The 27,091-nt window shown below is 46.7% G+C and overlaps 1 protein-coding gene across 2 annotated transcripts in view; it reads right to left on the reverse strand.

The window, feature by feature from the left end:
• LOC142583412 (alpha-mannosidase 2C1-like) overlaps positions 1–27,091 on the reverse strand; it is a 255,564-nt gene that overhangs the window by 98,225 nt on the left and 130,248 nt on the right. For both annotated transcript variants that reach the window (XM_075693863.1, XM_075693862.1), the window contains exon 11: positions 11,269–11,511. In XM_075693863.1, the coding sequence (XP_075549978.1) occupies positions 11,269–11,511 (243 nt within the window). The remainder of the gene's footprint in view (positions 1–11,268; positions 11,512–27,091) is intronic.

Raw genomic sequence — 27,091 nt, forward strand, 5'->3', positions numbered from 1 at the left:
CCATGGGCATCACCTGTTGTGCTGGTAAAAAAGAAGGATGGCTCATGGCGTTTTTGCATGGATTATCGGCACCTTAACAAGGTTACCAAAAAGGACGTGTATCCCCTACCTCGGATTGATGACGCCCTTGACTGCCTCCACGGTGCTCGCTATTTCTCCTCTATTGACCTTCGCTCCGGCTATTGGCAGATTGCCGTGGACGATTTCGACCGCGAGAAGACTGCCTTTGTAACACCCGACGGTCTTCATCAATTCAAAGTGATTCCGTTCGGTCTATGTAACGCTCCTGCCACTTTTGAACGCATGATGGACTCCCTTCTTCATGGTTTCAAATGGTCCACGTGCCTGTGCTACTTGGACGACATTATAGTATTCTCCCCAACATTTGCTACGCACCTCGAGCGCCTCTCAGCAGTCCTAGACGTTTTTCGGCGAGCCGGTCTGCAACTCAACGCATCGAAGTGCCAATTCGGCCGTCGCCAGATTACCGTCCTTGGGCATCTCATTGACGCGAACGGAGTGCAACCGGACCCAGGCAAGATCCATGCTGTTGCGCACTTCCCTGTTCCAATGTGTGTCAAGGATGTGCGCAGCTTCATCGGCCTTCGCTCGTACTTCCGCCGTTTCGTGAAAAATTTCGCGGCCATAGCACGACCACTAACCGAGCTTTTGAAAAAAGACGCCCCTTTCCAGTGGGGCGATAACGAGGCCTCTGCATTCTCGCTTCTAATCGACCATCTCACAACGCCTCCCGTTCTGGCCCATTTCGATCCTTCTGCGCCTACTGAAGTCCATACTGATGCCAGCGGTCACGGAATTGGCGCAGTACTGGCACAACGCCAGCATGGCCACGACCGTGTTATCGCTTACGCCAGCAGGCTCCTCTCGCCCGCGGAGCGCAACTATTCCATCACTGAGCGCGAGTGTCTGGCCCTAGTTCGGGTGGTTGCGAAGTTCCGCCCATACTTATATGGCCCGACTCTTTTCCATTGTCACAGACCATCACGCGCTTTGCTGGTTATGCTCATTGAAAGATTCTACAGGAAGACTTGGTCGCTGGGCCTTACGCCTCCAAGAATATTCGTTCTCTGTCACCTAAAAATCTGCCCGACTACACAAGGACGCTGGCTGCCTGTCTCGCTACCTGGTAGACGAGCCTGACGACGCCGACAGTAGTACTGCCGACGGCATTTTCTCTGTGTCTGCCTTCGCTAACATCGCCGATGAGCAGTATCGAGACCTATCGCTGCGCGTACTCATCGGACGTCTGCGCTCTACATCTACCGATGCATCCGTTCGCCGATATGTCCTCCAGGGCGGCATTCTGTACCGAAGGAACTTCCTCCCTGATGGCCCTGATCTTCTTCTTGTCGTGCCAAAACATCTACGACAGACTGTGCTCTTTGAGATGCATGGTGCACCCACTGCAGGACATCTTGGGGTAACCCGCACGTACGACCGCGTCCGCCGCCACTTCTATTGGCCTGGTCTCGCTCGCTCCGTCCGACGCTATGTTGCTGCCGGTGATCCCTGCCAGCGTCGGAAAACACCTCAGGTGCTACCTTCCGGTTATTTACAGCCGATCACCGTCCCTGTGGAACCGTTCTTTCATGTTGGATTAGACCTCCTCGGTCCCTTTCCCACGTCATCCTCTGGGAACAAATGGGTAGCCGTCGCAACTGATTACGCCACCCGATACGCTATCACGCGAGCTCTGCCTACCAGTTGCGCCACTAACGTCGCGGACTTTCTCTTGCGCGACATTATCTTAGTGCATGGCGCCCCGCAACAGCTGCTTACTGACCGTGGTCGTAACTTCCTCTCGAAAGTTATCGCCGACATTGTGGGTTCGTGCTCTATTCAACACAAACTGACTACCTCATACCATCCTCAAACCAATGGCCTGACAGAGCGGTTAAACCGTACTCTTACCGACATGCTGTCCAAGTACGTTTCGAAGGACCACCACGACTGGGACGTTACCCTTCCTTACGTCACATTTGCTTATAATTCTTCCCGGCACGACACCGCCGGATTTTCTCCATTTTATCTACTCTACGGTCGCGAACCGACCTTGCCCCTTGACACGGTACTTCCTCCTGTTGCGATCTCAACAACCGAGTATGCGCGCGACGACATCGCCCTCGCCGACCATGCACGCCAGCTTGCCCGTGCTCGACTGACGGACTCGCAAACCACGCAGCAGCGTCAGTACAATGCCCGCCACCGTGACGTACAGTTTTCACCTGGTGCACTCGTGCTCCTGTGGTCGCCCTCTCGTCACGTCGGACTTTCCAAAAAGCTTTTTTCGCGATACACAGGGCCCTACCGCGTGCTGCGCCAGGTGACGCCTGTGACTTACGAAATTGCCCCTGTGAGCTCAACCTCGTCATCTACTCTGGCATCTACTGATGTCGTGCACGTCAGTAGGCTCAAGGCCTACTACACTGCTTCAGACTCCGGCCTTTAGTCACTCCGTGATGGCGCTTTTGCCGCCGGGGGTAGTGCTACGGGATAGTATTTCCAATGACGAAGAGCCGAGCAGTAAGAAGACGACGACGACGATTTGATGCTAGCGGGGGCTGTTGCCTCTTGGCCAAGCGCAGCGTATTTTCTTGTAAATATACTTGTACATAGCTTTTCGTCTGCGTCTTCCTAAGTAACAATATTGCTGAGTAGACCATAAATATTGTCAAGTGGTAGTGACGGTGAAGAAAGCAGCAATACGGTGGAATACAAAACTAGGTTTTGTATTTGTAAACACGGTCTGCGATCGTCGGAAATCTGATCAGCGGGTCAAGTGCGTCGGCTTTTATAGAGCAGTCGTCGAATGTTCCAGACTAATCATTCGGACCCGCGTGCCTTCCACAAAGTTCTACACCATTCGCGTCAGGTGATGAAATCAGATAACATAAGGTCCGGCGACAACAGACAGCGGATAGAAGCATCGATAACTTTCCAGAAAATTCGGATACATGCAGGCGCGTCCCACGCTGTGCGATTAAATTTGTTAGGCGGCGAAACGTGGTTGCCCGATAAAGATAAGTACATGTGTCAATATGATCACTTTGGTGCTGACAAGGAGGGACAGAAGGGAACAAGGGAGGGAACAAATGGGGCTCCCCTTGTTCCCTTTCATCCTTCCTTGTTTGCGCCAAAGCGATCATATTTATGATCTACTCAGCGATTGGATATGTGCCACTTTGTATGTGCCGCTGTTCAATGGCGAAAAAAAAATCATTCAGAATTTCTATGGTGCTCGGCGGTACTGAACCTGCATCATATATGATCAGGCAAACTTGTGTGAATGTTATATTCACACAAGTGCCACACGTGGACATTGCTGCGGCGGTGCTGAATGACACAGAAGGTTCAGAAGGGAAGCGCCAGAGAAGAGCCCGGCTGCATACACGTTCCATACATCGCACGTCTCTGTGGTGGAAATATGGCTTGTCGCTACATTGCTACAGTGCTAATCACATAAGCATCGACAATGTCAAAGTTGGGTCACTACTCCACCTACTGTCATTGATCCACAGTACAACTTTTCTGCAATACACGTCTTACCCTGTATTCAGAAATGCATCTTAAATTCAAGCCCATGCTTGACTTGATCAAAATGACACCTGGTGCAAACACGCCGAACGAAATGGAACAAGCGTCTAGGACTCGCTCACGATAGGCATCACTTAGATCAAGTCAAGCATCGGCTTGAAGCTAAGATGCATTTCTGAATACGAGGGTTAGCCCAGAGAGCAAGTGATGTGCTGACAGTACTTCTCCCTATGTCCAAGCGCTACATGAGTGCGAAACATGTGGCTTTCACAGCACTGCCACAGAGTTCTCCTATTGCATTTTCTGACTAATTTATGCTGCATACAAATGTTCCTTCAAGGCAATGGACCTTCTTCAGCGGTGCTGCAGAAGCTTAATTCATCATGGTAGATTAGGTTTATGCCGCATAGCTGTCCTGTCACAACCTACAGCAAAAGCTTGTTAATTCGAACTCAAAGGGGACCATAAAACTCTTCGAATCGAGCGGAGTTCAAATGAGCAGGCGGGGGCTAGAATGAACTGCCATCGCGCCACGCTGTTCGGGCAGAATGCAAAGAAGCCCACCTCTGGACTCGTTATCGCGAATTAGGCGTTACTACGCGTTTGTGGCAGATGATTTCGTAAATTAAGTTTCATGGAGCTCGAACAGCAAAGGAAATTATTTGAACAGACAGTTATACGGTCAGTTATGCGCCAGAAACAAGTACCGATATGCATTCATGTGAGCAGCGAGCCTTAATGTCAAATATATATAATGCTATTTATGCTCCAAAACACGTTTACTTACAGGGCAGGGTTAACGCTTTGTTCTTTGTTCTTCATGTAGGTCGACAGTGTTCTCTTTGTGATGTCGTACTTCTTTGTGATTTCATTCTTGGGTATGAGACCACGTTCCACTTAATACAAAAGCCTTGTCTTCGTTTTAAGTCCTTTACCGAGTATTTTTCCCAACTCGCCGTGACTGGCACAGTCGATGAGGCATTGCTAACGAAGCGCCGAGGGAACAAAAAGGGTGACACAAAAAACTGGCTACCCACCGCGGCACAAATGAAAGCAGTCATACGACAACCAAAAAAATTTTACAGCTGAGCTCGACGACTGCAGTGCTTTGTCTCCTGCGGAAGCGTAGCTGTCGCAGCAGCGTGAGCATGCTACCCGAATAGCATGGGCACATGCAAGACAGAGAGCACATGTGCGCCATGAAAACAGCTGTTCCCCGCGGCCATGAAGTTGCGATCTCAGACACAGAGATGGCGCTAGCCATGTAAACCAGCGGCTGTGAACTAGGGGTTCCCAGTTCAAATTAACCATTATGGATACTGACGCGTTTGAATTATCGGGAGTTTTCCCCCACTCAAATACACAGGGCTGTGCCGGGACCAAGGCGTGAGTTTGAATTAACGAGCTATTACTGTATTATAATGTTATCACAACATGATTTTAATAGTGCAACAAAGCGCATTAGTGAGGAGTCACAACTGCTCTGCGCTTTAGGTCTGTGCTATGTCAGACCCTTCTGCCATCTATGGTCTTCGTATGTTGGTGCCTAATGTATGTGACAGTGCAACCCACTAAATTTGTTAGGTTAATGAAAACTGTACTCATGCACAGATGCTATAATGCAAACGCTATGCAGCATCAACTCATGAAAAAAAAATATGTTGTTGGCATGCACCCATGTATGCTCCTATAACTATCAATATCCTTAATTAAATTAAATTAAATTATGGGGTTTTACGCGCCAAAACCACTTTCTGATTATGAGGCACACCGTAGTGGAGGACTCCAGAAATTTCGACCACCTGGGGCTCTTTAACGTGCACCTAAATCTAGGTACATGGATGTTTTCGCATTTCGCCCCCATCGAAATGCGGCCGCCGGGGCCGGGATTCGATCCCGCGACCTCGTGCTCAGCAGCCCTATCAATATCCTTCACGACGACGTACAAGATGCAAGTAGAAGGTTGCACTGTCTTGCAAGTGCATTGCAGGGGCTAAGCATGTGGCTGCGTTGAGTGACAAGCAAATGCAATAATTAATTTACAAATCAAATCTTTCACTATGGTGATTAAAAATAGAATTATGCAGAAGAGTTGGCTTGCGGTGCTGCTAAGAGCCTAATAACTTTACAGGGAACCAGCCTACATAAATATGCAACTTCAATCAGTTTTCCAAATGCTCACAATTTCTATGATTGTTTAAGGTTTTCAAGGTTGCCAGACACCCTGCTTTTATGATGGCATAAAAGGTCAGAGACAAGGCCCTCTTGTTAGAGCCACTGGAGTGTCAAGTTTCTTAATCTAGCTGCAATTTATTAAACTAAAGCCGAAATTTATGAAACCCAACATTTTGAGGCCAACTTAGCCCCTTCGTTGGGGATTAAGTGATGGCAGGAAACATTCTTTAAAATTTACACCAAAAAAGTAAATTAACTCTTGTGAAGGAACCAAGTTGGCCCAATATGTTAGGCTTAATAAACCCTTGTTTTGTACGGGAATGTTGCTCACTCATTAATTAACCCGACGCAGCAGTCAACTGACGTAAAATGGTCAGCCTCCAGTGATAACATAGGTTCTCAAGCCCGAATAACTACGGAATGTAGTTTTGGCATGCTGGTGATATTAATATCTCGATTTATACCAAACATGGTACAAGGGACTTGACACACCTCTTTCCGGCCTTTCATACTGTGTTTCACACTAAAGTAGGATATGAACCAAAGTTACTACAACATACACACATACACTCGTCTGCCATTGAACCTTTTTTGTTCTCTTTTAGTACTAAGTTCCAGGCTACTCGACATTTGTCCTAAGGGACACAGGAGAGAAATAAGTTTAGCTGCATTATTAAATTAGGCACCTACAAAAGCAAAACTGCCACATTTACTGCGAGACGAGGGTTGATAAGCCAGAAAAGATGTGAAGAATGAAAGACCGGAGGCACACCTGCTTTGAAATTTTCAGATCAGCTCACCATAATGAAACATATTTTGACGGCATATGTTTAGGCCGATTTAATATTTTTAGGATACCGATTATTGCGACACTCCAGCTGAATTTCCACCATCGCCATCGTTCTAATGTACCATATAAATTTCAAGTGCCATAAGATCCTATTGCGCCCCACAGCACTGTTTGCTGTAAGCGCGAAAGAAAGCGTGAGAGGGTGAGCTGAGAACAATAGTGGCTTGATGGGCACTGTCTTCCTTCTAGCACACACACTAAGAGGGAAGGAAGGGAGGCAGGTGAGTGCGTTAGCTTGACCACTTAACGCGGTCGTGCGCTTTCAGGGTGTCTACCAAGTTGACACTTCCAAATTCCCTGAGTTTTCCAGGTTTTCCCTGAGTCCCTTTGCCAAATTCCCTGAGCGACACAGAACTCTGTTTTATGTCAAAAGACGTGCTGATACCATGTCATCCGATGGTGTCACTCTCTAGTAAGCATGCTAAAAACTACAAAACGACTTAATCCAGCTTGAATAGTAAGGGGTAGTGTTTACTTTATTCAAGAAGAAAACAGAAGGGAGGAGTTAGTAAAATGCACAGCGAAAAAAAGATATATTGGAAAAAATGCGTAAAACTCATAGTGAGACATTCTCAAATACGAATAAAAAGGAGATGCATACAGAAGCAAATATTTTCGAAGATGAGCTATTTCTGTCAATTTTATCCTAAGGTGCTGGAGACTCCATATAGAAGGCAAGTCAAGGCGGGAGAATGCCTCTGAATTTTATAGTGACCCATCGTATATACACAGTAACTAATATTCATTAATTGTAAAGTCAGACGTGCTACGTTTCTCCAATAAATATATTGAATCACCCACTCAAGTTACTTGCAAAGGTTAATTATTGGGCCCAAGCATTACAATAAGGGAGAAATAATCTTTTGCGATTACTACCCAAACCCCAACTTCGCTTTCCCGAAGGCATTACCCTCTTTGAAGGGACGTCAAAGAGGGCAATGCCTTCGTGAAAGCGGTCATATGAAGTAAGACATTTTACTGAGAAGTGGAATGGGTGTACCTTAAGAAAGCAGAATGTGCAGTTTACTCAAAGCCTAATGTGCACTGTCTATTCCTTGTAACCACTACACAGTAATGACAAAAATGAGTTGCATTCGCAAATGTTATGCCGTGACTGAAGGGGATACTATTACGAGATTCGTAGTTTGTTTCTCCGGTGTTCTCGGTGAGCTAAACAAGGCATCTTGTTTATTTCTAGGGGAAATTAGGGGCATGGTATGGATAAGGTCTAGGCGATGCTCCAAATGGATGGGTTAAATGTGCATTTTTGAGTAGAATAGGTATGCAAGTGGTCCATAGCCTTATTAGTCTGTTTTACGAGCGGTGTAAAACTTAGATGGCTGCGCTTGCATAATTACAATAACAACTGAGATAAACATAAGGGGAACAATACAGCAAGTTTATGTGCGATGGTAAATGCGTGTTGATGAAATACAGCATCAAAAAATTGTGAACAAGTGTTTGAAATTATCCCACTATTGCTATTGTCCCAAGAGAGTTTATGATACTTTATACTTTGAAGGAATAGGCAGCAATTCAAGTGCAATGTGTCGCACAGTTTTAATATTTCTGGGTTATTGTGAAGGGTTACGAATAATCATTGAACCCTCTTTTTTTCATTCTTTGTCATGCGTGACATATTAATTTCGGCTTCTGGCCTAACTGAACTAAAGAAGGCAGCTTCGTTAGGTTTGGTGACTGTAAGGGCAAATTAATGGATGGTGTGGAGGTGAAATTCAATATAGATGGCTTTCATAATAAATTACGTATGCAAGCACTCCAGCATGTTTAAGCATGTCTAACGAGAGCGGAAGAATTGAGCCCGCTGTTCTGGCAGCACTATACAAGCCACCAAGACCAAATTTAGCGAAAATTGGTGGTGCCCAATGGAAACTTCCTGTGCGAAGTGGTTGGATCAAATACAGCTTTTGTAAAATTTTCTTATTCAAGCATTAGAGCGTGTGATATGGCCGCTATCAACTATACTACCCAGTGTCTCGACATGCTGTAGTTTACAACAGGTTCATATTTTGTGGAAAATGGAGGGGGGCCATTGTAACTACAATGCGACAAAATTTTTACGTTCCTGGTCCGGTTAAAAGCGTAAATATAATGAGCTGTCATTTTTCTTTCCTTACTTTCATGCGTCATAACAACTTCAGTCTTTCTTTCAGCGATGTCCTCCATGAACTAAACAATACATTTTGTTTATATTTGGCGAAAATAAAGGCAAACTTCAAAGATAGAGAACTAATTATGATATTTTAGTATATTACGCATGTAAGCTATTCATAGCTTTATGAATGTGTTTCGAGAACAAAGAATTTATCCAATTAACCTGTAATAACTGTGAACTCAACAGATATCAAATCCAGTGGAAATTGAGTGGTGGGGGCGTTATAAAGCACCAAAGCATGGCACACCCTCCTCCTCAGCAGTCGTAGTGGAGGTTTTTAACAGCCTCACTGGACATCCCCTGTTGCAGGGCCGGGATGGAGAGTCCATTTTTTTGTGTGTGTGTGGATATTACAAGTAATTTATGTTGACTGTACGTCATTGCATATAACCTCGACAGTACTATTACCTAAACTAGCGATACATTTATGTTGTAGACTTCAGCAGCAAGTACAATTCTTTGTTGAATTATTCACATTCTTTGTAGCAAATGTGCCTTTTTATGTACGCCGTACTGCTCCTACTGGGTGCGATCCGAGACCACTGTGGGCGCACTCATTGCCTTTTGCCCCTGTATCATCTTGAGATGTTATATAGTTGCAAGAGATAAATGCAAATTCAGCTCATTTTTCGGGCCTTCAAGGTTCACCATGTGTGATTGATAAATAGGTCCCTGTCGGTTAAATATACATATAACAGAAGCATTTCCAGGCTATTGCACTTATTGTAATAGTAATTGGCAATATATATATATATACACACACACACACACACACACACACACACACACACACACACACACACACACATACACACAGAGAGTGAAAGATCAGACCTGCGATTTGCCCCCCCCCCTCCCCCCCACACACACACTCCAGAAATTGTTGGTACACCAGTGCATGTCTTTTACCGCCGCAGCACATCAGAAAAAGCTCTGAAGGCCTGCCTTATTATTATGCATATCGGTGCTCATCCTGTGACAGGAGGAAGCGGGTGCACGCGTGTTTAATTAAGGGATACATACTGTGTCCCGCGACAATTGCCCCTTTCCACGCTTGTTGAGCTTCACCGCAATAATATAATTTGCGCATACTTCACTGCGTAATATTGCTGTTGTGAGGCGAAGCTGACTTGCGGCAACCGGCATCATGCAACGCGTCGTGCTTTCCGAACTTCGAAGCCAATCGCGAGGACCACCAAGGCGGAGTCGGTGCCATTGCTGGCAGTGGCGAATTTTTCAATGAAAAACACGGCACAGAACGGCAAAAAGCTTAACAGCGAACGCAGAAGCAGCTAGGCCTAGCGTTGCTGCGGTGGTGGCTACGGCTGCCAGCGGATCTGCGTGCGAGTGCGCCGGTTCGAGGAGCGACGAGGTAATCAAAACGGCGGCGGTGGTGATTTTATTAATCCCGTTTCGGACCTGCCATGACGGCAAAAAGTCCGGAAAATCGGATGGCGTAGGGTTCTTGCATCCGAAATTTCAGACGTTATTATACATAGGCTCTATGGGGTACGTGGTCGTGCCGCGAAGCCGTCCGATTTATCGGGTCGTCCGGAAAGTCGGTCGTTGACTAAACAGAGGCAACTCCTCCTACTCGAGCCAGCTTTACCGCGACTTTCTTTCCCTTTCAATAAAATTACAGTTAATTTTCCCTGATAGAAGCGCAAATTCCCTGAGTTTTCCCTGAGTTTTTCCAGAATATTGAAAATCCCTGAGAATTCCCGGTTTTCCCGGTTGGTAGACACCCTGCCTAGTGTTGGAGGTGCCTAATCTCAAGATTCAATGACAAGTTGAAGCCAAACACAATGCGTTCGCTTGGCAGTGCTGCCACTCTTCACCACGCCAGTGTTCTGACAGCGAGTGTCCATGGCCATTGAGTGAGATCTGTTTATGTATGCATGAGCGCACGTGACACCATGCTTGTTAGTTAGTTATTGTATTAGCTATTTAGTTATTTGTTAGTATTTAGTTGGTAAGTGAATTACTGCAATCTATACAGCCAACACAACTACTAACTATACTTCATGCAGCCCACTAATGATTTGCTATCGCAATCAATGCTTTGCCTCAAGCAAAACTGCAATTTTCTCTTCTTTTTTTTTTGTTGTTATATGTGTACTACATTGTATTCTGAAGGAACCACCAACTGAAATTAGCAAGCTTCAAGAACTTCTAATGCATGAAAACCAAATACAAGATTATATATGTACTATAAAATCCAGGATGTTGACTCGGCACACTGCTACTTAGCTTGGCTTTAATTTTTTTAGTAATCAACCCCTTGCCACGAAACGAAACGAAAATAACGGTTTTGAAAGAATACTATATCAGTCTAAACTGATTTAGTGCTTCTCCTTAGTGTAAAATTCTGTGCAACGCTCGCAGTAAGAGCTGATGTCTCAGCAGGAAGCAGTACTGCTTGACTGCAGCTTTTCCCGACTGTTGCAATGGCAACACCAGGGGATACAATAAATGAAGCCTTGTCAAATGTGATCTCGGAAACAGGTCTTACCAGCCAAGACGGAAACCTTTTGAGATGAGATGCCTCGGAGCACTTTATAGCCAGCAGGGGGAGCCACAATCGAAACCAGTGTGCCACGTTCTGCTTGCTGCATGGCGTTGTCGTCCACACCTTCGATCCAACAGCGCTTGGATAGCTCCTCACGGTGCCAGGGCACGGAGACGATCTCTGATCGACTCCACGGCAAACTGTTCACAAACACTAGATCGCCACTGGTGTAGTCATCGCACGTCCCTGCACAATAATACAGATATAAATAGATGCTATTAGATACTGTAGCAGTTCCTTTTACTTCACTCATTCAACAAAGGATAGGACCCCAGACAAAAAGCTGCTATCATAAAATCCCGAGAGATGCCCCACCCCCAAAAGATAACCCACCCCTGACTAAGCTCCCGGCTTAAAAAAACCGAAAGTTACCCACCACACTGAAAGTTAGCCCACCTTACATTGTCACTCGATTTTCTCCCGATTTTAGATGGGCTATCTCTCAGGATTTTACAGTAGTCGGTAGTTTGATAATGTCTGAGAAATACACTCTAGATGGGATGGGTGACTTACGTCCTCTGCTGCTACAGGTTAGTTATATGAGGGGTGCTTCCTGTACCAAGTGCAGCCATTCTTGTTTTATTGCGGTATCGTGCCCACCAGAGTTTTATGGTGAAGCAATTATTGCGTATTCTGTACAACCTGTGTTCTGACTTCCTAAACATATTGCTTATGCTCTCTGGCGATGTTGAACCGAACCCGGGCCCCATGAGTAAAGTCGTAGCTGATGCCTTTGCTTCGGCCTTAAAAAGCACTGATAAACTGGTAGCTGATCATGCCACAATGTTAGCTCATCTGAAATGAGTAAGTGACGAGCACAAAACGGCTAACGCCAAAGTCGCTGCCCTCAAGGTAATGATTGCAACACAGCGTAACTAACACCGAAGGTTCTACTGATGACAGCCTGCTCAAGGTTTCAAATCAGCTGGCAGCAATTATGTCTCGTTGCGACGATGCTGAAAACAGGGCAGCGGCAACCTAGCAATCTTCTCTTTTTCGGGATTGAAGATAATGAGGAAGAATAAGCCAAGGCCGAGGAGAAAATAACCTTTTGCTCTGAACAATTAGAAATAATGACCACTAGTTCACAATTCGAGCGTGTTCACAGGCTCGGCAAGTTCACCGAAGGAAAAACTAGATTGATTATCGCAAAGCTAACCTTCTTCAAAGACGAGCAGCAAATTTTGTCTTCGGCACAAAAATTAAAAGGAATGACAATTTCCATCGGCGAAGATTTTTCTCTAGCGATGCAACAAGCAAGGCAAAAATTGTTGGCCTGCTTAATAAGAACCGCCTGCTTGACCGCTTGCTTAATAAGAACACTTACATTTATGATATCAATACTAAGTTGTGCTAGCTAGTAGATAGCTAAAGTTTAACATTGAATACAGGACCGGAATAAAGCTGAATCACATCAAGCCATTTCCTCATTATTGCTATCATCTATTAATATCCGCGACCTACTGCCAAAATGGATTTGGTCCGTTCCTCCCTTGACGACAGCAACTGCGACATACTTACCCTTACCGAAATGTGGCTATACCCTGGAATCACTGATAGAGAAATTCTGCCTGATCCTAACAATTTTCACATATACCGAAATTATAAAGGGAAAATCAGACATCCACCCATTCATAGCAATCGCTACAAAGGAAACCCATACGGGTTCCTCGAAAGAAAAGTCTCAGAGTTGAAGAAAAATTCGTCCTGGTCCGGGACTCAAACCCGGGACCACCGCCTTTCCGGGGCAGCCGCTCTACCATCTGCGCTAACCAGGCGGCTAGCAGATGGCAGGGCAAAGTCGAATTTGTCGACAACACACGAAGCAAAGGCAAGTGTTTGACGCAGTAGTTCTGCGGAAGCCCGCAAGGTGGAGAGAAGTAATTATAAAGGGAAAATCAGACATCCACCCATTCGTAGCAATTGCTACAAAGGAAACCCATACCACCTGCATTTTCATTTGCCTTCATCCAGGAAGACCATTATGATGTTCCATAGGTACCCAAACTTGACTTTGCATATATGGAACCGACTGAAACAACTGCCGAGGGCATAATACTTCTAATTAATAACCTTGAGTCATCCACTTCAGCTGGCACTCACAATATTAACTCTAAAATTCTTAAAAACACTGCCTCTGTTTCTGCTAACATTTTATACCAGCTTTTCAGGCGTTCTTTAGTGACAGGTCAACTTCCCTCCAATTGTGAAATTGGTAAAACAGTGCCTGTGTTTAAAGCCGACGATAAACGTACTCCCGAAAGCTACCGTCCAATTTCCTTAAATTGCATCGGCTGCAAACTTCTTGAACACACAATCGCTTGTCATGTTTACCAACACTTAGAATCTAATAATTTATTTTTCAACAACCAACACGGATTCAGGAGAGGTTTCTCTTGCAAAACTCAGTTACTAGAATTAAGTACAGAACTATTTTGGCTCCGTAATTTTCTTTCACTCGGCCAGCAGTTCACAGTTATTAACAATTTCCAATCCCCCTATCTCACGTAACTTCAGGCGCACCACAGGGGTGCATCCTCAACCCCCTATGTTTTTATTTATTTATTACATACTGCCAGCCTGGATGTCAGGCTTTAGGCAGGAGTGGGGGTACATAGCAATACAGTATATAAGAATATGATGTACATTTGGTCGACCAAGTACGACATTAAAAGAACCTACACAGACGTACAAAGCGAAGTACAAACACAATGGCACGACAATATGCGCATTGTTAGCTATTGCAGAACGCACTCAAGAAAGAAGAAACTGTTGAACACTCAACAGGTAGGTTATTCCATGTGAACACTCATTGGCAGGTAGGTTATTCCATGTGCAAATTGTGCTCTGGAAAAATGAGGCTTTGAACACATTTGTTCTGCACAAGAACTCACTCACCTTCTTTGAAAGGAAAGAACAGATTTGCCGCTGGGTAATTTAATGAAAACATGCATTTTTGTTTATTCCAATTTGGTTATGGTAAATTAAGTAGAACATTTTTATTGTTTCCTAGTGTCGTCTTACCTGTAGTGTCTCTAATTGGCTGTTTGCAAATGGGCTGATGAGGATTTTTTCCAACTATAAAATTATGTATGAACCTGACGCATTTGTGTTGGACATTCTCAAGTTTGGTAATATTGCTTTTTGTTTGTGGATTCCAAACAGCTGCTGCATATTCTAGAACTGATCTGATGAATGTTTTGTACACGACTAGTCTAATTTCTGTTGAGGATTTACTAAGGGTTCTTCTTAAATATCCAAGTCATTTCCTTGCTTTATTTACAGTGTACGTTATGCGGTCATTCCATTTCAGATGTGATGTAATTATTATTCCTAATTACTTGTATTTTGTAACCTGAGATAAGGTGTTGTTATCGATGGTGTAGTGGAGCTTCAAAGGACTAACTTTGCATGTCAGTCATAGCTACTGTTTCTTTATAATTAATGCACATTTGCCAAGTTGAGCACCAGGCCCGAGTTTTATGTAGAGACATATTTAATCATTCCTGATCGTCGTGGCACAAAATCTCATGGTAAAGTATACAATCATCGACAAACAGACATATTTTAATTGATATATTGGCAGCAATATCATTTATAAAAACCAAGAAAAGTAATGGCCCCAAGACGGAACCCTGAGGAACACCGGACTCTACAGGGGCAGATTTCGAACAGATTTCATCAATATATACTATTTGATGCCTGAATGATAAGTATGCCACTAGCCATGCGAGCAATGTATCGTTTTTCAGAATAGGTTGAAGTTTCAAAAGCAGTTTTTGGTGGCATACTTTATCAAAAGCTTTCTCGAAATCCAGAAATATCATGCCTATTTGATTGCCCTTATCTAATGCTGCTGCAAAATCATGGGCAATTTCTAATAGTTGAATTACCATGGAATGTTTGCGGCAGAAACCATGCTGTAAGCTATCAATAATGCAGTTTTTCTCAGCAAAAGTGGAAATATGTGCTAATATAATGTGCTCAAGTATCTTCGCACAAGTACATAATAAGGAAATACATAGACCTGTAGGAAGAGACAAGAGACCGGTCGTCGGTTTTCGGTATCGGTGTGATTTTAGCATGTTTCTAATCGTTCAGAAGTTCAGCATGCGACAATGATTTATCATATATCAAGCATAGGTACTTTGCGTACCATTCAGCGTTACAGAAGGCAAAGGAAGCAGGAATGCGGTCGATTCCCGGCGACTTTCTGATACCTAGATTGAGCAGAAGTGTCAGTACACCCTCTTCACTAACAGATGGATTATTTATTGCAGGAATTTCGTCAAAAGCATTGAATTGTGGAGTTACATCATCATCCCTGGTGAACATGGAACAGAAGTAAAGGTTTAAGGCATTCTATACGTCCTTCCAATCCGTTACCGCAGTGCCATTTATCAGAAGATTCGAAATTGATTGCTTCTTTGGCAACAAGTGAAGCCAAAAATTTTGCAGGCGACACAAGAAAAATCTATATAAACGACTTGCCAGAAAACATTTCTTCCCATCTGCGAATCTGTGCTGACATTTGCATCATATATCATCCAATAACCTGTACCGACGACCACTTAACACTGCAAAATGACCTTTAGCGAATTAACAACTGGTGCAAAAAAATGGCTCATGTTGCTGAATATAGAAAAATGCTAAATAATCTCCTTCACACGCAAGCAAAACATTTCCAACTACTGCTACACCCTTAATAATTATCCACTGTTGCAGGCATCATCTTATAAGTACCTTGGTATTTATTTCACACCCAGCCTCTCCTGGTCTCACTATATTACCACCATATGTGCAAAAGCTTCAAAATCTTTAGGATATTTACTTACATAGCTGTCCCACTCATGCTCATCAACTAGCTTATCATACCTGCGTTCGCCCACAGCTTGAATTCGCCGCATCTATCTGGCCCTCCTGCCACAATTATTTAATTAACATGCTTGAAGCGGTTCGGAATAGACCCACCCATTTCATTTCATGCAATTATGACAATCATAACAGCAAAATGCAAATTGAGCTCAATCTTTCACTTCAAACCCTTAGTGCTCACCGCGAAATTGCCCTTTTATGCCTTTTTCACAAATACGCATACAGCAACAGACCATTCCAACTTCATCTTGATGCTCCTTCCATTACATCATGTCAGCTACATAATCACTTAAATTTCACGCAATTACATGGGTCAACTGATGTTTTCACTCATCTGCTTTTCCTCGCATCATACATTTGTGGAATGGTCTTCCAGACAACATCGCATCCGAATCAGACCACGATAGTTTCCGTCAACTTCTGCACTCTTTCTTTTAGCAATAGAAATTTACCACTAGTTTTTCCAATTTTCTTTTACTTCTTATGCCATGTTCTGTACCCCCCCCCCCCATGTATTTATTTATCTGTTATTTTTACCGCTTTAAGGCCAAAGACATCTGTCATTTCTTTGTACCACTGCACGTGTTTTCCTGCTTTCTTTTTTTCTCAGTATCCCACTTTGTTGCCGAGTACATTCTTTATTGAAAAATGTTTTTACTGTGCACGCAATTAGGTCCCGAGTTTTTTATCATGCTCTTCCCTTGTGCGTCTTTCAAACAATGACAACTGTTCCTGTGCCTAGAATCTGCATATTTGGCTGTCTATCTTTGGTTGCAGTTTCTTTTCTTTTTACTGTTGTCACTGTAATTGGTATACTTTGTCGTTCTTGTTTGCAGTGCGTGGGGAGCACCCGCCTCCCTTTCCTCCCGCGTACCCGCGGCGTCCCGTTCGCACGTGGCGGACGGGTCGGGCCGGCGTAGACAAGGGAGAGAGGCACTACGCGCCCTCCCTTTCTCCGTCGCTCTGGTGACGCGCGTACCCCTCTCCCCCCACGCGGCTCACGGGAAAGGGAGACGTCACCGGCGGGTGAGGAGGACTTCCCCTCGCAAAAAACGTACAAAGGCATAAAAGCGCGCCACCGCGGGAGACCCTCTCTCTTGGGACGCCGACACCTGGACCACCTGGACGAAAGCACCTGCCGCATCCCGTGAGTGACCTCGTTTGTCTGACCCACCCAGACAACGAGGCAAGCCTATTTACTACTATTACTGAGAGGACATCCCTCTGCGAGTGTTCATTATTGCTAATAGCAATAAACATTATTACCGTTGATGCCGCTGGTTGCCTTATTCGTTCGAATCCAGCGTAGCCGCGATTCCCGCGCTACGAGTTGAGAGTACCACGAAGTGACTGTGTGGGGCTAGATCCGGAGCTTGCCTTCAGCCCTAGCCGCACGCAGAGAGGAACCCCCACAAGTTTTGCCATGTGTATTATGCAAGCCAATATTTTTTATTCATGTTATCCTCTTTCCTGCCCAAATTTATATTGTCATCATAGCACATTATCATCAATCTCTCTGTTTCTTTTTGTTAATTGCAAATTTGAGCTGTATTTTTATACTCTGTCGAGACACTTTGCACTTTTGTTACCCCCCTTACTCAATGCCCTGTCAAGGGGCCTGTAAGGTATTTTAAATAAATAAATAAATAATTGCGCATTCTAATTGGGGGCGCAGTAGAATTCTGCAAATACGATATATGACATCTTTTAAGTATCATTATCTCCATCAGTGCTTTTGCTTTTGATGCACAATCTTGGGATGCACAGCTGTGCACACAGCATCGTATCTTGTGTTTCGCATGTGGGTCATTTCATGCGAAACATCCCAGACCCTAAGTGCAACCATTGTCGATTCTCTTGGAAAAAAGTTCGACTAGTTCACTATAGTGGGAATGAATTTTCACCTAAGTATTTCTCACAAAACAAATATTTTGGGTGACGTAAGTGCGCTTTCAAGTTTTCCCAAAGGAGCAAATGTTGATTGGAGGCAAATTTCTAAAACTCAAGAGTGAAACTAGGTACAATGCCAAATTTTATTTTAGAATATTCTACTCCCTTGGTTCTTTCACATTACGTCATAAGTGTATGCATTTATTAATTTTCCGCATTTATTTGGCTCAATTAAAAAGCAAAAAATTGTGCGTTCTGACAAATTTTTTCCATAAGCATCGTTGATGTTCCAGCTCCAATATTTAAAATTTTTTCCTGTTGCTATAGTTTATGCTAAAAATAATGTTCAGATAGGAAATCATGCTTTTCTAGAAATTTACTCCTGAAGTTGCCAAAAAATCACTTTTTGATGATGTTGAGACCTAAATTAAGCATTAAGGCACAACAGATAAAAATACAAGAGATAGCTAATTATATGAACCAACCTTTCAGATGTTTGTGCTCTGTCGAGACACTTTGCCCTTTTGTTACCCCCTTTACTCAATGCCCTGTCAAGGGACCTGTAAGGTATATTAAATATATAAATATTACCCTGCTTATCTTTCAGTGCATACATCCTGGTTTGTCCGATGCCAAGTTTCCTTCTCACTGATTTCAGGCTGTGTCCATTTTTTACAGCTTCTTCAGTCTTTCTCATGTTATAATTTCAAATACCCCTCATTTTCACCTTGTTCATCAGTTTTGACAGTTCCGGAGATTCTATCTTATCTCTTGAGTTGGACACTTTCATTCTTTGTCGTTTCTTTATTAGGTCCTTTGTTACTTGGGAGAGCTTGCCTACTGGTTGTCTCGGTGCCTTGCCTGCATTTCAGTTGATGCTTCTGAAGCCAGCCTAGTTATGGTCTCGTTCATTACCACTATGTCATCTTCATCTCTCTGTTTTAAGGCTGCATATTTGTTGGCAAGTACCAACCTGAATTTGTCTGCTTTTACCTTTACTGCCTATACATTGGCCCGTTGCTTCTTGACCAATTTTACTGTTTCTCTCTTCAAATTGAGGTGAATCCTAGCACTCACAAACCTATTGACACGTGTACTTATCTGTATCGGGCAACCATGTTTCGCCACCTAACAAATGTAATCGCACAGCGTGGGACGCGCCTGCATGTATCCGAAGTTTCTGGAAAGTAATCGATGCTTCTATCCGCTGTCTGTTGTCGTCGAACCTTATGTTATCTGATTTCATCACCTGACGCGAATGGTGTAGAACTTTGTGGAAGGCACGCGGGTCCGAACGATTAGTCTGGAACATTCGACGACTGCTCTATAAAAGCCGACGTGCTTGACCCGCTGATCAGATTTTCGACCGATCGCCGACCATGTTCGCCGCTATCGTTGTGCTATAAGTGTAGCCTCTTTTGTGGGCACAGGTTTGCCCAATAAAAGTTAGTTTTGTGTTTAACAGTATTGCTACTGTGTTCTTTGACGTCACGACCACGTGACATCTGGTGGAGGTGCTTTGCGTTCATGTACCGGATGCCCCCACAAAGCCGTGACCGAAGTCCTCATGCGGAAGACACCAACGTCGCCAAGAACCAGCGAGGTAGCCGCAGGCTGCAAGGACTGCCCCCGGAGCACGGACTTTTGCCTGACACGACCAAGAAGATCGCCACCAAGTCCACCCCAATGGCAGCCCCAGCGTCCCCCGTCGTGCTGCAGCAGCCCAGGGAGCCTCCGATGTTCCGCGGTTCAACTTTCGAGGACCCGGAAAGCTGGCTTGAGACGTATGAGAGAGTCGCCGCGTTTAACAACTGGAACAGCGACGACAAACTGCGCCATGTCTTTTTCGCATTGGAAGATGCAGCCAGGACGTGGTTCGAGAACCGAGAAGCCACCTTAACAACCTGGGAACTTTTCCGTAGCGGCTTCCTGCAGAGATTCGCAAGCGTCGTGCGCCGAGAACGAGCCCAAGCGCTATTAGAAACCCGGGTGCAGCTACCTAATGAGACAACCGCGATCTTCGTGGAGTAAATGAGCCGTCTCTTCCGCCACGCCGACCCTGAAATGCCCGAGGAGAAGAAAGTCCGCCTACTCATGCGTGGTGTGAAGGAGGAACTTTTTGCCGGAACGGTACGAAGCCCACCGAAGACCGTAGACGAGTTTCTTCGCGAGACTACCAGCATCGAGAAGACACTCGAGATGCGAAACCGGCAATTCGACGGCCGCACGAACTCGACAAACTGCGCCGGAGTTCAGTCACTGGCCACCGACGACCTACGCGAGACTATCCGAGCTGTCGTGCGGGAGGAGCTACAGAACCTGTTCCCATCATCACAGCGTCAAGTGGCTTCGATTGCCGACGCCGTACGTGAGCAGCTCCAACAACAACTCGGAGTAGCCCCTCAATCGCCGCAGCCTCAGCCGCAAGCGATGACCTACGCCGCCGTCAGGGTCCCCCCCTCTACGACCACGCCAGGGCTCCGTAACGCCGCAATTCCGTCGACCACCACCGCCGCCACCAGCACGCCCACCCGTCACCCAGCGCAGCTACCCGAGGAAGACAGAAGTTTGGCGCGCTCCTGACCACCGCCCGCTCTGCTACCACTGCGGAGAAGCGGGTCACGTCTACCGACGATGCCCATACCGGGAGATGGGACTGCGAGGTTTCGCCGTGAATGATCCGCGCCCGCAGCAAGGTGAACGCCCTCGCGATATCCCCGACTACCTCGCCGCTACTCAGTGGAGCTCTCGACGACCGTCGCGTTCGCCATCACCAGGTCGCTACCTGTCGCCGCAGCGCCGACCATACACTGGCCCAGCCTGGGGCCGGTCAGCGAGCCCGTATCCGGAAAACTAAAAGCAGCAACCGATGGAGGTGCGGTTGCTGTTCGTCGAACTGACGAAGATCCTCCGCCGCCGACGAAGACACCGAAGAAACTACCTCGACGACATAACGACACGCCGCCGTCCCGACGAAGTCTGGAAGCAAAGAATACGACGACGAAAGACGACCTGACGACGCGACGTTCCAGCTTCAGTTCAACATGACGCAGCCGTGATCCGACGCCGAGACCTAACTGCAACGCCAGACAAAGAACCACCGACCTCGACATGCTTCTCGACGAACACGCAGTCACCGCTTTAGTGGACACAGGAGCCGATTACTCCGTCATAAGTGGACCCATCGGAGCGCAGTTGAAGAAAGTTAAAACTGCATGGGAAGGCCCTCAAATTCGAACCGCTGGAGGACACCTCATCACGCTGACTGGAATCTGCACGGCAAGAATAACCATTCATGACAGGACTTACCCTGCTACCTTCGTTATCCTCCAACAGTGTTCACGAGACGTCATTCTCGGTGTGGACTTCCTGAACCAACACGGCGCAATCATTGACCTGAAGTCGAAGTCAATAACGCTGTCGGAAGATCAAGCGATACTGCCGGAGAGCCCTCGTATTCACCACACCTTGAGTGTGCTCGAAGACCAAGTGAGCATCCCGCCTCGCTCCAGCATTGTTATTTCGGTCGGCACCGAAACACCCGCTGACGTAGAAGGCGTCATCGAAGGCGACCAACATCTACTGCTAGACCGTGAAATTTGCGTCGCGAGAGGGATCGCTCGACTGCATGGAGGGAAAACTGAAGTGTTGCTGACAAACTTCAGCCAGGAGTTCAACCACATCAACAAGGGCACGACGATCACATACATCGAGGAAATTCTGGAAACCAGTAATGCGCTTGTCCTCTCGGATTCCGCCGCATCTACCCCGACGACGATGGTTCCCGAACCAAACTACGACATTAATCCAGGTCTCCCCGTGATTAAGCAACAGCAGCTCAGAAGTCTGCTCCGCCGATACAAAGGCTGCTTTTCGACGTCATCGAGGATTCGACAAACACCAGTCTCCAAGCATCGCATAATCACCGAGGAGTGCGCTCGACCAATCCGCCAGAGCCCTTACCGAGTTTCGCCGCGAGAATGTGCAGCTATAAGAGAACAAGTCGACGAAATGCTGCGCAACGACATCATCCAGCCGTCGAAAAGCCCGTGGGCATCCCGTTGTCCTGGTAGAGAAAAAGGACGGAACCCTACGTTTCTGCGTCGATTATCGTCGTCTGAACAAGATCACGAAGAAGGACGTATACCCCCTCGCACGAATAAACGACGCATTGGATCGGCTCTGCAACGCTAAATACTTCTTGTCGATGGACCTCAAGTCTGGCTATTGGCAAATAGAAGTCGACGAAAGAGATCGCGAAAAGACGTCCTTCATCACCCCAGATGGCCTCTACGAGTTCAAGGTTATGCCATTCGGACTGTGCTCGGCGCCTGCAACGTTCCAGCGCGTCATGGACACGGTGTTAGCAGGATTGACGTGGCAGACATGTCTCGTTTACTTGGAGGACGTCGTCGTCTTCGCCGAAAATTTCGACGATCACCTCAAGCGGCTTGCGACAGTACTAGAGGCCATCAAGTCGTCAGGGCTTACTCTGAAGCCAGAAAAATGCCACTTCGCTTACTCTGAGCTTCTGTTCCTAGGCCACGTAATCAGCAAATCTGGTGTCCGTCCAGACCCACACAAGACAGCTGCCATCGCAGAGTTCCCGCAACCCATCAACAAGAAGGCAGTGCATAGATTCCTTGGCACGTGTGCCTACTACAGGCGCTTTGTCAAGGACTTTTCACACATCGCTGAGCCGTTGACACGTCTAACTAAATGTGATGTTGAGTTCAAGTGGGAAACGCCGCAGGCCGATGCATTTGAAGAACTCAAACAACGCATGCAGTCGCCGCCGGTACTTGTGCACTTCGACGAGTACGCCGATACAGAAATCCATACTGATGCCAGTAGCCTAGGCCTCGGTGCCGTTCTAGTCCAGAGGAGAAACGGAGTCGAACAAGTGATAGCTTACACTAGCCGGTCGCTGTCAAAAGCGGAAGGCAACTATTCTACGACCGAAAAGGAATGCCTCGCCATCGTTTGGGCTACAGCTAAATTTCGCCCTTATCTTTATGGCAGGCCATTCAAAGTCGTCAGTGACCATCACGCGTTGTGTTGGCAAGCGAATATAAAGGATCCTTCAGGACGACTGGCACGGTGGAGCCTCAGACTACAAGAATACGACATCACTGTAACCTACAAGTCCGGACGAAAACACTCCGATGCCGATTGCTTATCACGCGCCCCCATTGACCCGCCGCCGCATGACGACGAGAATGACGACGCCTTCCTTGGAATGATAAGTGCGGAAGGCTTCGCTGAACAGCAACGGGCAGACCCGGAGCTAAAAGGCCTCGTCGAATATTTGAAAGGGCACACCGACGTTGTCCCGAGGGCATTTAAGCGCGGATTATCTTCCTTCACGCTTCAAAACAATCTACTCGTGAAGAAGAACTTCTCACCAGTCCGCGCCAACTACCTTCTTGTTGTCCCGTCAGGACTTCGTCCAGAAGTATTGCACGCCCTACATGACGATCCGACCGCTGGACACCTCGGATTTTCCCGGACACTATCGAGGATACAAGAGAAGTATTATTGGCCGCGCCTGACCGCTGACGTCGCCCGTTATGTCGGAACATGCCGAGACTGTCAGTGACGCAAGACACTGCCGACAAGGCCAGCCGGATTACTACAGCCAATCGAGCCTCCCTGCCAACCATTCCAGCAGATCGGGATGGACTTGCTGGGACCCTTTCCGACGTCAACAACCGGAAATAAGTGGATCGTCATGGCGACGGACTACCTCACCCGCTTCGTTGAAACTAAAGCACTGCCGAAAGGTAGCGCAGCCGAAGTGGCGAAATTCTTTGTCGAAAACATCCTGCTGCGACATGGCGCCCCAGAAGTCCTCATCACTGACAGAGGAACGGCCTTTACAGTGGAGCTCACCCAAGCCATTCTGAAATACAGTCAGACAAGGCACAGGAAGACAACGGCCTACCATCCGCAGACGAATGGTCTTACGGAGCGGCTGAATAAGACCCTCGCCAACATGCTAGCGATGTACGTCGACTTCAAACACAAGACCTGGGATGCCGTCCTGCCATACGTAACATTCGCTTACAACACGGCGGTGCAAGAAACAACTCAGATCACGCCGTTCAGGCTGGTCTACGGCAGGAACCCGAAGACGCTCGACGCCATGCTGCCGCACGTCACTGACGAGGAGAACCTTGACATCGCTACCTATCTCCAGCGCGCCGAAGAAGCCCGACAGCTCGCCCGCTTGCGAATAAAGAACCAGCAGAGGACCGACAGCCGACACTACAACCTCCGACGACGCTTCGTCGAGTACCAACCCAGTGACCGTGTTTGGGTTTAATACGCCGACGAGGACTGAGCGAGAAGCTTTTGCGTCGCTATTTAAGACCGTACAAGATCATCCGACGTATTGGTGCACTGGACTATGAGGTCGTGCCAGACGGCATTTCGCTATCACAGCAGCACCGCTCATGACCTGAAATAGTCCACGTTGTGCGACTCAAGCCGTACTACCAGCGTTAATGAACTTTGGGGCTTCGCGTAACTGACCTTTGGACTTTGTTTCTTTTAGTTGTTTTGTTACTTATGTTTAATAAGTGTCCTTTTGTGTTTCGCTCTTTTATATTTGTAGCATCGGGACGATGCTTTGTAAAAGGGGGGTATTGACACGTGTACTTATCTGTATTGGGCAACCACATTTTGCCGCCTAACAAATGTAATCGCACAGCGTGGGACGCGCCTGCATGTATCCAAAGTTTCTGGAAAGTTATCTATGCTTCTATCCGCTGTCTGTTGTCGCCGAACCTTATGTTATCTGATTTCATCACCTGACGCGAATGGTGTAGAACTTTGTGGAAGGCATGCGGGTCCGAACGATTAGTCTGGAACATTCGACGACTGCTCTATAAAAGCCGACGCACTTGACCCGTTGATCAGATTTTCGACGATCGCCGACCGTATTCGCCGCTATCGTTGTGCTATAAGTGTAGCCTGTTTTGTGGGCACAGGTTCGCCCAATAAAAGTTAGTTTTGTGTTTAACAGTATTGCTACTTGTGTCGGCAGCGGCAGGCAAGCGGGGGGCCCCGACCGGGCGAACGCGCGGCTAGCGCCGGCGCAGGAAGGAGACACGGAGCGAACTGCTCCCGATGAAAACCGGAACGAAGACTCGGCCGACCCACGGCCGTTTATTACTTATAAAGGCTTCACACGCTAGATGACACCTCCAGATTGGCCCAAGCTAGTAACATGACAGAAGGGGGGTGCGCCATCTAGCTAAACAACTACAAAACACACATGTACGATGACACAGATCTGACAGGGGGCGACACTATACTACATCATTCCCCCCCCTGGAAACAAAGTAAGCATACAGTGAAACGCGCACACAACACGCGCACTTAAGTCCAAAGGCAATTTCAGTTCGTTCCCCCCATGTTCACACACGCGCACCAGTCGTACACAAAGCACGCACTTAAGTCCACAACAAATTCAATCCGTCCCCGCCCAAGTTCACCAGTCTTGGGCACCAAAACACAGGCAGTCACTCAAACAAAGTCTGACAAGCAACACTGCACAAAACTCACTGCACCGCAACAAGGAGCACTTTATACCTGTGTTAATGAAACATGTGGACTGTCCTAAATGTCACAGCGAGGTCCCTAGCCATGGCATTTCGAAGACAGTAATACGCTCTACACTACAGAAACAAAATCATCGAGCCACGGAGGCCGTTTTCTGTCACGATGAGGACGCGTGCGTACCTCAGAAGAACTTTGGGGGTTGCGACGCGTATCGGTCGACGTTAAAGACCCAGTCGTCCCACTATTTCCCTCCCCCTGGTTGGACAATTGAATGTGGTTGTCGCTCAAAGCTGGAGAGGGTTGCCCAGGAAGCTCCTCTCGACGTCCCAACAAGTCCTGGGAGGCTACCGATTCTCCTACGGAATCAGAGAAGACTGCTGACTGTGTAAACTCGGAAGTGATACAGTCAGACGGACTACTCAACTGAAGCTTATGACTCTGAGAAGACGCTGTCGCTACAGACGAGTCATCAGAATGACTATCCAAGTTTGAATATGAGTACAAAAAATCTTTGTCACTTGTACACAATGTACTACCTGCTGAATCCTTTATCACTAGGGTTAACTTAGACACATGCCACGTCTTCCCATCACTGAGTAAAAAAGTAGATGGTCCTATCTGGGCCTTGACTTTACGAGGTTTACTGTACTTAAAAAATCCTTTCCTCTTAAATCTTATTCTGACGGTGTCTCCCACCTTGATACGAGTTGCCTGAGCACCTCTACGTTTGTCTACGTACTCTTTAGTCTGCCACTGTTTCTGCAAGACCCTTTCTTGAACGTGAGGCACAAGACTGTCCTGTTCCCTTAGATCTACACAGAGCCGCATGGTTCCATCCTTCTTGCGCACCACCACGAGTGGAGACACCCACTCAGAAGCCTCGACACGCTTGATGACGTCGCAGTCCTCGAGACGTCGCAATTCATTTGGGACCTGGTCACGGAGAGCCAGGGGTAGTCTGCGCAACTTTGAAGATACTGGTTTCGCATCTTGCTGCTGATGAATTCGGTGCACAAAGTTGTTGACGAGACCCAACTCGTCACTGGAAAGGTGATCATAACCCGGAGGCACACCTGTGGGGCTCTGTACTGAAGGAAGTGATGGTAGACGACATGTCAGCGACGTACCGTCGATCAGTATGCCCAAGCGTTGGATGGCGTCTAAACCCAGCAGTGATGTTCCTGTAGTCGTTACGTGGAACGTGACGGAGCAGGACCTTTGGAAAAACTGGACAGTGGCCTGAAACAGGCCCCGAATGTCGATGCGTTGCTTGGAGAAATTTTTCAAGTCCACTGTTGTTTGTGACAGTCTGTGCCGTCGACCAAAGTGCTTTCCAAAATCCTCGGCCGTCATCAATGAGAGACGCTCCCGTATCCACCGGCAGTCGCATGGAGACGCCGTTAACTACGACTGGAACTTCCAAATCTTTAGTTTC

The sequence above is a fragment of the Dermacentor variabilis genome, chromosome 5, assembly GCF_050947875.1.
Source record: "Dermacentor variabilis isolate Ectoservices chromosome 5, ASM5094787v1, whole genome shotgun sequence".
Classification (NCBI taxonomy): domain Eukaryota; kingdom Metazoa; phylum Arthropoda; class Arachnida; order Ixodida; family Ixodidae; genus Dermacentor; species Dermacentor variabilis.